General features: G+C 35.9%; 1 protein-coding gene across 1 annotated transcript in view; it reads right to left on the bottom strand.

The window, feature by feature from the left end:
- Positions 1-10,842, bottom strand: part of TJP1 (tight junction protein 1) — a 188,113-nt gene extending 177,271 nt beyond the window's left edge. Inside the window, exons 1-2 of the mRNA XM_054169232.1 lie at positions 10,438-10,842; positions 7,397-7,547 (exon numbers count right to left, since the gene is read on the bottom strand). Coding sequence (XP_054025207.1) covers positions 7,397-7,547; positions 10,438-10,780 — 494 coding nt within the window. The 5' untranslated portion in view covers positions 10,781-10,842. The remainder of the gene's footprint in view (positions 1-7,396; positions 7,548-10,437) is intronic.
- Between the last annotated feature and the right edge of the window lie 1,167 nt (positions 10,843-12,009).

Raw genomic sequence — 12,009 nt, 5'->3', positions numbered from 1 at the left:
ATTAATTTTAACATACAAAACTGGTCTTTACAGAGCATAACCACTTTTGCCTTTCAAAAACACCACAGGGCATTGGCAGCACCTGAGGGTTGACTGGAATGCTGCTTTGCATTTCTACAGAGGAATTACTACATTAGTATTGTAAAGATGATTACAGGTAAGAAAGTGCATTTATGTCTGAAGACTCTCATGTCTGGATTTCAGTGATGATGTTTCCTGGTCATAGTTCAAAGCATCACATTAGAAACTGATATACTTCAGATTCTCTGCACATTTGTTTAAGTAAGTACTTAAGTACTTAAGTAAATACTTGCTGTATTTACTAACAATTAAAAGTATAGTTTCTGTGAAGTGCTAGCTGGTGCATTCTGATACATGTTCTAAAAGTACAGTGTCCTTCATTTCTGTCTTTGGATCGAGCCTGTGGTTACTCTGAATTGTCTGCTGACTGGTTAGTTAATTTCATTCATCTTACAAATTAGTCATTAACAAAAAAAATGAATGAAAAGTGGTACATCTAAGAACCTTCTAATTTGGAGGACTTCCTTGTCACCATCTTACTGCCATTGCAAGCCTGGCCTGGCTTTTCACCTCATCAGGGAGAGGGAAAATTTAAACAAGGGGGATCCAACTAATCGTGAAGCTGCTTCCTTATCCTGTTGCATCACTGAACAAAAAGCACAACTAGGCAGAACCTAACAGCTCCATGGATACCTTTTAGAAACAGTGGATGCTGTCATGTTCAGTGTATCCTACTTCAGCCTAGTTTTGTATACTTGTATATCTGATCCTTTAACTGTCACCCTCTCTTTCCTTTTTTTATTTTTATTTATCTCCACACATAAGCTGTTTCTTTTCCAGAATAAAGAGTTCCAGCCTGCTCACTTATTTTTCCCTATGGCAACCATTCTGTGCAACCATTTGATCATCATTGCCTTTCTCTGAACTTTTTCAGATCTAAGGTACTATTTTCAAGAACAGCATGTGGTATTCAAGTGTGACACTATAGACTGCCATAACTATTTCCTGTTTTGTTCTTTTTTCCTTACCGACCAATTCTGAGCATTTGCATTTTTGGATTGCTGCCATGCACTGAGTTGTTGTTTTTATTAAACTGCCTATCTGACATGATCCCAAACTTCCACTTCTCAGTAGTAACAGGCAGCTCAGAGCTCATCACTATATTCATAAAGCCAAGAACACTTTAGCCTGTGTACCCAACTTCATCTTTTTCTACACTAAATTTCCTATGCCATTTTGTTACCCAGTTACTGATTCTTAAGGCTCATCTACAGTTCCATGCATTCCATCTCACACGTCCCACACTGAATAAAAATCTATCCTCAACAAAATTTTCCACCTCATTGCTAAGACCTTCTTCCAACTGATTTTTGAATTTGTTAAGAAGAATCAATCTCCTGCAGAATTCCACTGATGAATTCTCTCTGTATTATCACTGTGTTCACATGGTTTAAAGTTTGGGAGAGGACATGGTTACGGGTGCTGGAGAATGTGGTATCCAGAAAGAGTCTGTGGGATGTTACAGAGCTGTGGTCTCTTATCTCAGCCCTCACACATGCAAATCATTTGCAGTGCTGTATTATGCTCTGTCTCTTGCAATGTGATCCTGCATAAAAGCCAGAGCTAATCAACCTGATCTGTGACTTCTGGTTTATCTCTGCCTGACACACTGGTCAGGAAGTGAGGGGATTATTTGTCATTTCCCAGCAGTGGAGGTCTGTGCATTTTCTGCCAAGATTCTGCATTCACTGAGGTCCTCTGGAGAAGGAATTTTTCTAGATGTGGTCCAGCCCCATGACCTTTGCCTCTATTGTGGTTTTACTGATACGTTACGTAGCCCCTTCATGCGATCAGATACATGAAGACTCACATGTAAAAAAGAATAAGCTTCAGAAGTATCCCTTCTAGTAGAAGGTAGGATGCTAACAGTCTTTGCCAAAGGAATTCATCAGGGCATAGAAAGATTATGTTAGAGTAAAGGAATTTTAACAGTATACAGCCTTGTGACCCAATAAGATAGGACCTAATAGAGCAGTTTAGTGAAGAAACTACATAAAAGAGAGGCAGAAATTCAATGAAAATATTATTGGGTTGATATATGCATGAAAAAAAAGGAGCTATATATAAACTGTTGGAAGTGAGTATACCAGCAACAGTTAGTAAAACAGCTAAACCCCAAACGTTTAAATGGCTTATTGTTTTTCATTTGGTTCATGGGCTTGGTTTACCGCTACAGTACACTTAATTTTGTGGTTTGCATATGGAAACTGGGTATGAATGTTTCCAAGTCAGCAAGGAATCATCTGCAAATTCTAGAAGTGTGAAAATTACTGCCTCTGAATTTGGGCTTGTACTTTCACTGAGTTGTATTTGGATGCTATTTTGCTGTCTGGGGAGCAGAGACTCCAAAGAGCATTGTGTTTAGCACGTCCAATGAAGGAAAGGCAGTATTTTCCACTGTGTCTTTGAAACATCATTGTTAACATTTGTATTAGTTGGTAAGGCTTAGTAGGTGATATTAGCAAGTCTAACCAAGAAATGCTTTTAAACCTCTTACAGGTATTCTGTTTTATTTGTGTGTGTGTGTTTGGTGTACAGGAAAACTGGGCAAACAAGTCCTTACTCCTAGATGTTTTATTATTACAATTCTAATCAATCTTTCAGAGCAACAATTTCAAATAGGTAGCCAATGAATTTTTAAACAACTGTGCTATTATACCATCTAGTGGCCAAATTTAACAGGACTCGATCGGAGGCCGGTATCTTAAATTTTCAGTATTAACTGCTGAGTGCTACATAGTTGCTGCTTGATACGATGAGGATGATGACTGATGATGGAGAAAGCATCCTTCTGCTTTCAATAAATATGTAACTGACAGAATAACCTTGCACATCTAAATATAACAAGGCTATTTATGGCCCTGGATTGTGCACACAGTGTCTCAGACACAGCTTTTTGAATCCAGTGATTTTGATTGAGTAGGATGGAAGATATTTGAAACAGTGTCTTTGCAGTTTTATATCCAACATGGCCTTTTTTAGATTTTGTTTGTCAATTATTATTTTACTAAGTATTCACATCAAAGAAAACTAATTCTATCTCTAAAGTAAAAAGTTGAAGGGAGTTCTGAGCTAGTACTTTAGAAATAGTATGGAAAATAAGAAAGGGCCAATTTACTACATTCATTCAATAAGCCTGATACTGTAACACCTTCTGTGTTACAGTGAATGTACTAATTTTGGTGGTTTGTTTTGTTTGTTATTGTTGGTTTTTTTAATTAGAAAACAAAATGTTGAAGTTATTTAGGCAGACCATAAACTTTTCAGTCTAACATAGAGTATAGATAATCTGATATTTATATGATGAAATAGTAAGAAGTTAAATAATAATTTAAATTTCTAAGCATCAGATTGACATCTTAAAGAAAAATACAAGTAGCTGTTCTGTAAGTGCTAGACTACAGTGCCTTGGGAGATAATTGGGTCTTTATCCTCAATAGTGCTGAGAGTAAGGCATGAATTTATTTTTCTCAATAGTATTCCCTGTGCTCTTACCAAGTTTCTGAAGGAACAGGAAGCACATGGCAAAATGACATAAACATTCTAATTCCTAGATTAATAATGAAGTTTAGAGGTGTCAGATGCCAATATACATGGCCATGCAAATAAATAGTAAAAATCTGTTTCTCTCTGCATGTCTCTGTGTACATGATTTGTACATGCTGTTCTTTATTATCTAATGTAAAGCAGTGACTGTCTCCCTTCCCACAGGATTTATAATTAGCAGTGAAGTTTTGTCACACTTAAGCTTTCTCTTTTTGTTGCAAAATGTTGAACTTCAAATGCTGAAAACCCATTTCTTTAAAAGGTGTAAAATACAATTCCAATAGATTTACAGAGGTATATTCTACCATAGAACTGAGCCATTCCAAAATTTTTTGTGTAACTGGGAAATCCATAAAGCAGGCTTCAAATACAAATTAATTACATGTACTATAAAGCATGTGTACACATAAACATAACCCATTTACATGAAAATGGAAATGCTGTGTGCAAAAACCTCATTGCCTGCAGTGTAAAAACAAATTACTTATGTTATAAAACCTGCAAAAATAGTAACTGATTTTCACAGTTGGGTATTACTTATTCTGATAACTTCTTTGACAGATGTGACAATCTCTTCTTAATACAGGGGTAACCAACACATGTATGTACTATTACTGTCACTGGAGAGTTCTCAACCAATAAGAGAATAAAAACTGTTGCTGGAGGAGAAAACAAAAACCTAGAGGAAAATATTGTACTAATTCCTTTTATGTCATCTGCGTGATTTTTACAGGGCCAGCATCAAATCACCAGATGTTCAGTGATGCTTTAAAAGATATATGAAAGCAGTTTTAAGAAAACCCACCACCAACAACAAAAAGACTGTTGAATGCAGTACTAATTACTTTGTGATCACATGCAGGCAATTACTGACCCAGTCTATAATTCCCCCCACTTTCCTAACAGAGATTGTCTTTTTTGGAGAGGGTATTCTCAGATAAAAACTACAGCACTGATAATAAACAGAACCAGGGACAAATGTTTTCTGATCCAAAACCAGACCAAGCACATGTCCTTAACACTGGTTTGCAGAAGACATGCCATACACTACTTCTGTCTGGCATCTTTGTGAACGTATTTGTAGATAAGATGCTTGCCCTGTGAAGTCCTAGACCAAATCACAGTATGCAAGTTACTCAGTTTCACTAGTTTTAAAGATCATATTTTTATGATATTCATCAGAAATGCTGGAGCTGACTCAGAAGGGGAAATTGTGAGCAGGGTGCCCTTACCAGGGCTTTTACCTTTAAGTGCCAAAATGAGTGTGAATCCACACACCTTTCGCATCTTTAATTTTGTTTTCTTTTTGGCCAAGGTAGTTTACTGACTGCTTATGTAATGGCTATGTTTGACTGACTCTCAAGTAACAGGATCATCTTATTGTTTAGAACTAAGGTGATTTTGCTCTTCCCAGACGTGTGAAGTAGCCACATGTACCATCCATTCTGCAGTGATAAGACTCTGGTATAAACCTGAATATAAAAACATATCTTCGCAGTTGCTCTGTAATGGTGTCACATCTCTTATCATCTGTATTATGAAAGGCCTCTAGCTCATCACGATGCTCCCACTAACCTTATCTATAATTTTGTCATTTACTTCAGAGGCAAGAAGTTCTTGGCCTCAGAGTGTCTATGGGTCTGACATTCTCTGTCACTGGAAAAAAAATACTGTACAAATGGCTAAGAATATTTACAAATATTGGGAAAGGGGAAATAAATCTATTTTCCATTTTCTCTTTGTGCTAATCTCTTCTTTTCTAACTACTGCTATGTATTCCTAGCTATCTTTATGCATCCTGTAGTTGTGCGCTCTTGTATTTATGGATGGTACTTTTTATCTCTGGTTGCTTGCCATATTGATAGGGACCTTGCAACTGCGGTTTGTAATGTGTGAATGTATGCAAAATACATGCAGGTGGCACAATTGCTTTGCTTCCAGCTACATTGTTTTATTCACAGCGGTGGTGTCATTTTCATGAGTTGTTACAAGCACGTGAGACTCTTCACAAATACCACGTCAATTGTGTAAGATTTTCTTTCCAGTGCACAAGTGTGGCATTTTAAAAGCTAGCATAAGCCAGTTAACTATTATATTTTTCTCTTGGGTGGAGGAGATGAGAGTGAGGAGATGAAGGTGTGGAAAGATTGGCACTTTTTATGGTCTGGTGTCAAGGTATATTTTTTTCCCCAGGTGTTAAAGTAAATTGTGTGCTGTTGCACACCAGTTTGTCTTCTCATTGAATTCTGTTTCCAACAGAGGGGACTATTACCTTCTTGCTGTGTGACTTCTGTGGCTGGATCAATTGCCACACCTAACACTGATACACTGCAGGGAGAGTATAGTCCCAGCATCATTTATTTCTTCCATGATGTATACAGGACTGATACACCATATGATGTCTGACCAGGTCGAATGTATATAAAGATGTTGTAGTGAGACTACTCCCTGACTCTGCAAATACTGATATTGTCCTCTTTTATGCTATCTGGTTGCTTTTTTTTTCTTTTTTTTTAAGACCTATCAAATACTTCTAGCATAGAATGCCTTCAAGAAAGCTTTCTTATTTGTCTACTATTTCCCTAAAGATTTTTTTTTTAGCTGTAGTAATTTCTTAATTGGTTTCATTGTGTAAGTGAAATGTCTTGTGATATTACAGGACAGTGCTACAGAATGGATCTATTTAGAGCCAAATGGCACAAACTTAGATTATGAATGACTACAGGACTCCTGGAACTATTGTGAACCTAAATGGAGAAAAGAGTTCTGACCAGTATTTCACTAGTCGTGGGTATCGATCAGCCCATACTGTACAATTTGGTTTCATGCTGTATTGTATCAAGTGTATTCATATTCTATTACCATTTCACATTTCACTGCTGCTCAAGATAAACCTAATCTCTTACAGCCACAATTCTTTCAATCACTTCAAAGACTTCACAGTGTTTTACTACAAGTTGGTGTAATCTATCCCTAGCTGAGACTTAATGAAACCAACCTAGACGTGCAGAGGTATTAAAGGCTTCATAATTTGCTGTTTATATGCTACTGACACATCAAAACAGCAGTACAGTTTTTAACTACTGTATTTAAAAATCTAAGTTTCTGTCACAGCTGGACATATATAAATTATCCACAGTATTTTGTAACACCTAATGAGCTATTGAGCACTCTAGTCCATTCTCAGCTAGACTCCTTATTCAACAAAGCAAAGCATGATTCCAAACACACAATTACTAGTGCCTGAAATGAATGCTATCTACATAGAATGCAGCATTTTAATACTTTATAAAGTTTGGGTTGTGCCTCTTTTTAGGTTCAAATCTCTGAAGCAAGGACTTAAATCCCAGTAAGCCAGCAGGCATCAAGTTACATGCTCTTCTTAATAGGTCTTACTGAGTTTCTATTCCTCTTAAAATGCATAAAAACAACAGGAAAAGTGATATTAACTGTCACATTTTGATAAACTTTGAGTAAAACCTATTTCTACTTACATACTTAGTCCTTGAACACTGAAAACCAGCAGTGTCATCAATGCATTACATCAATACTGAATACTTCTAGTAAAGACTAGAGGTGACCCCCAGCACTCATCAACATCAAAAAATGTTCATTATACAGAATAGAATCACACTATAGAAATTACAATTAAAATCAGTTGCAAATTTAAAACTTCTTAAAAGCATAAGTGGTGTACTTCACTTACATGAAACTAAATGGCAGCAAATATTGTGATCATTAAAGACATCACAACATTGAAAATTTTAACCTGTATCTGTTGAATGACTGATTCAGTTGCTCCTCAGCAGAAGGGCTTCCTTCTTGGTCACTCATCTGAGAGGTTTCATGCAGCTCCATCTCTGATACAGCCCCCAGTTTTGTTTGCTCTGGTAATGCTGGGAGTCGTCTATGCATATGGTCTAGAGAACATAAAAAGAATTCTCTAATAACTGAGTCATGGTACAAAAATCACAACTGCAGTTTGATGTAATTGTCTGTGATGTTGCACTTGGGTAAGTGTCTGGTTTAGGTAAAGATAATTTATTTTTTTTTACTTTTCTAGATAAAGTTGTTTCCATATTCATATTTCCAGTAAACTTGAGAGGTACAGGTCAGAAAATGTATAGGAACTTCGGAAATAAGACTGAAATTCTCACTCCCTATAAACTACTGCCTGGCCAATGGAGAACTGCTTTCCTACTGTATCATACAAATATTTATCCCAGTGGAGTCATTAGGAGTTTTGCTTTATACTATAAAGAGAATTTTAGAAGAGTTGAAGAATCAAGTCACTAGTGCCTTGAAGAATAAATACTGCTATAAAGAATAAATATTGCTATAAAGAATAAGCACTGCTATAATACCTTTTAGACTGCCAATGGTGTAATTCTTTAAAGTAATGGTACAAACGAGTTCAAAATTATGTTAAATGAGCTCCATGAAAGTGTACATCATTCACTGGCCACATTTCACTGGCAGTTTACTAGCAGTCTGGAGACTTGAGTGACCTTTTGGAACCATGCCACATTTCCAGCACCTGTCAAATGATTCTTTCTGTAGGGCATGAAGTCAACATATTAAAATACCTATATCTGCCAACATGGGCAGGTCCAGAAAACAGAAATCAGCCCCTGCTGTACATGCAGTTGATCAATAATAGGGATTGATTCTATTCTATGTGGTCAGTCAGCCTGCCATGAAGAGTCTCTTTAACACGTACAGTGCTCAGGATGGCACACAACTGCTGTGGTAGCTGAGGTGTGGAAATCTCATAGCACAAGCTTGGCAACTTATCATGCATCTAGACAGTATTCCTTACATTTTGATTCCTTTGTCCTATCAACTAGTTTTTATTGAGTGGAGAAGAAAATTAATGGAAATAATAAACCATGTTCTTTTTCATCATACCTTTCTGTGTACCTTTGTAACAGGCTTTATCAAAATTGACCCATACATTGAAAATGCATGGAAAATCTATAATGCATAACCCATGTAATGGAATCTACAACATATGTGTGTGTGAACTTCAACAAATTATGTGCATGACAATGTAAATATATAGCATGTTTTTATTTTCCTACTATGCAGTAGATTATTATTAGCAATAACAGATTCAAAAAGTAGCTTTGTACATTTGCTGTATGCTACTGGGGGAGGGGAAGGAGAAAGGAGTGTAATAGTGGCTGAGCTAAGGCAGCCTGAGGCATTTTTCTGCCTACACAAGGCACAGACAGACAGAATAGATTGGGGACACTGTTGCAGCAGTATCCTTTACTCTTTTGGAAATGTGCAGCATTGGCTTTCTCCTTTTTTCACTGTATCTACTATGACGTTGTCAGGGAGACGGAGTCCTTGACTTGCACCCAACTGCCGAAGGCTATCATCCTTTGCAACAGTGCTACTCCCCAAACCTTGTACCCACTGGAAGATTTACACCTACTCCATGAAAGCATGAAATATTTAGGTGGTATAGAATAAAACCCTCCCTATGAAATGTTTAGGTGGTATAGAATAAAAACCTCCCTATTCTGTCTCTGCAATTAATTCAGAGGATGCATATTTCAAAAGACTTGGGTTTAGAATGTATTTATATTCCATAGTACTTACATTATTATGCTTTAAAAAACAACACATAAATGAGTGAAGAGGCCATAAGCAGCCTTTTCATAACATGACTGTCCCTGAAGTACATTCTATGTGTATTAAAATCCACAAAAACATTAGTAAAGCCCCTTTGATTTTCTTGTAACTACCATAAACCCGTACTGTAAATTAATCTTGAAAAGATACACTAAGTGGGCATCTGTTCATAAGTAAATTATCCTTATATATCTGTTCCCTTCTTGAGCAATTAGATCTCTAACTGTCAATTTTTAAAGTAATTAGATTTTCAAGAGAGGACACAGACTACAGCTATTTAAAGGTAAAGATGGGCTTAGATTTTAGTTTTTGTTATTTAATTTATTAAAATTATTACAGTACTAAGACTTACTGTTGTTGTTTTTTTTAAGTTATAAATATTTGTAATATGAATAATTTTAAGCTTGTTACTGAATGGATTTGTAACAGAAATTAATTAAATTCTAAAAGAATATTCTGTATATAATGGTCGAGTATAACCTGCAGTCATTACAGAGAAAACTCTAACTAGAAAGACTCAAATTTGGAATATGACAGATGAAAAAATAATAATAGGACATTAGGACACAATTGTAAACACACTGCACGTATTTTTTCATGTTATCTTTGCTAATACCTTGTAAAGCATTATTTCTCAGTTAGGTGTGAGTAGTGCCTGATGTCCAAATAATATTCTTATTAACCTCAATTTACTGTTATTATTTAGAAATGCAGTATTTTTCATGCAGGTGTTTACAGAAAGGTATAGAAAATAATGTAACTTACAAGAAAAATCTGAAAGGGATCAATTACTCAGGGACTGTGCTTACAGAACCTCTCAATCTCTTTTTTAAATATTTCAGAAATGGGAAAGAAAGCAAAAGATCAGTGTTAGCATTCGGAGCTAAGCATTATCAGGAGTACTCAGGAATCCTTTTCCCCATCACGACTCTTACTCAATAGTAGCAGTGATGTTGATAAACAATTTAAATGTCCAAAGTATAACAATGAAATTATATGTTTAATAAAATTTTCATCTCTTTTATAACATAGAATCATAAAGACAGCAAATACTCTCTTGTTTAGTGCAAGAGAGAAAGTAAATACTAATTAGAGCAAATAACTATTCGTGTCAAAGGATTCCAAGACATTGTCAATATACACTTAAGCATTTTAGAGCAGTGACCTTACCTTCGTAGCCAAGGAGAAAGCATGTCAGCAAGTTAGGGCAGACCTCCTCCAAAATGGAACAAAAGGCAGAGAAAGCGCTGGGGCCTTTTAAGGAGAGTTTATCTAAAAAATACTCGGTTCTCTTCCTGTAGCTCTCCTGAGACCAAATGTCTTTGTATTCCTCCAAGGAAAAGACTCTCTTGTAAACCAAATATGACAGCACTTTGTTAACATCCAACTCTTCCAGTATTTGCTCTCTCTGATTGCTTGGGATTTCAGAAAGCCACTTATTTCTGTTTTCATTTCCTCTTTTAGTAGATTTTGCACAGTTATAAAACCAAGATTTGGCTGTTCTTCCAAACATGTTGATATTTAAATAGAAAATAGAAATTTCTACTTCTGCATTTATTGTGCAGTATTCAGTCTGCAAAGCAAACATAATGTGGACAGATAGAATGCAAATACATACTGCTGTCTGTAATTATTGTAATTCTAATGGAATAAAGAAGGCCTACATACAAATTATAAAGAAATCTAGCTCAATGCCTGCAGCCTCCTAAGAGGATTACACTACACTAATTATCCCTTTACAACTGTTAACATCTTCTGAACCGTAATGATGAGACTGAGAATTGCTTAGTTACTGTTACTTTTTAATTCTGTAACTGATCTTCAAAGATATCCCTTGCAAAAAATAATTAATTCAAGAAGACAGCTGATCAAACGGTAATAATTTGTACAAGCTGGTACAGGGCATAAAATAAAGCATCTTCTGTACACTTTAATTTTGTATTCCTTAGAGGCCATACCCAAACCGCAGTGTAAATTCCCTCCACTTCTTATTCTTTCATAAAATATTAGCTTTAAAGTGCAATGGAATTTCACATTTGGAAGGCGTGTTTCTGTAAATATTTTGTAAGCCTATACATAAAAGGGGAAAAAAACAAGGGTTACAGAACAAGACCTGGTTTGTGACAGTAAATGTGTCACTGTTAAAAACATTTCTGCATGTATAGATCCTTGAAGTTGTGTCAAAGCAAAATAAAACACTATAGAACGTCCATTGCATGAACCAGGTTTAACCGTGGAGATTACTGCAATCCTCATGGAGGTGTTCTGCCACTGATAATCATTCATTGAGGATCACACATTACATAACCTCTCTTATGCAAATGCTGTTTAATACACGGACTTTTTGGTCTTGTTTTCAAAATTCTGTCAACATAAATTCTTCACATGGAAACAGTGTAGACTACTTCCCACCCCCTCCTGTTTCTGAGTCTATTTCTTTTCTATTTCCATTGCTTCCAACTGATAATGCATCTATGGCCTCACAGTGTGGCCTTTTCTGTATTTTTTTTAAGGGTTCACTCCCTATTCTGCAGCAAACCAAATTAATTTTGACAAGCTATTAGGAAAACAAGTTCTATAATTATTTTTTTTTTCAGTCCTTAAGATCTTAAGATGCAACCACTGTATCCTCCTGTCAGGGTTCTTCTGCTTCTGAAATTTCAAGTATTATCAGTCTGCATTAAAAATGACCACAGACCATGTAATAATTTTGAATGTTATTGTGTATCTCACCATCCAAAC

Source organism: Dryobates pubescens, chromosome 17 (genome assembly GCF_014839835.1).
Source record: "Dryobates pubescens isolate bDryPub1 chromosome 17, bDryPub1.pri, whole genome shotgun sequence".
Lineage (NCBI taxonomy): Eukaryota > Metazoa > Chordata > Aves > Piciformes > Picidae > Dryobates > Dryobates pubescens.
This window is presented reverse-complemented; position numbering and strand designations above follow the sequence as displayed.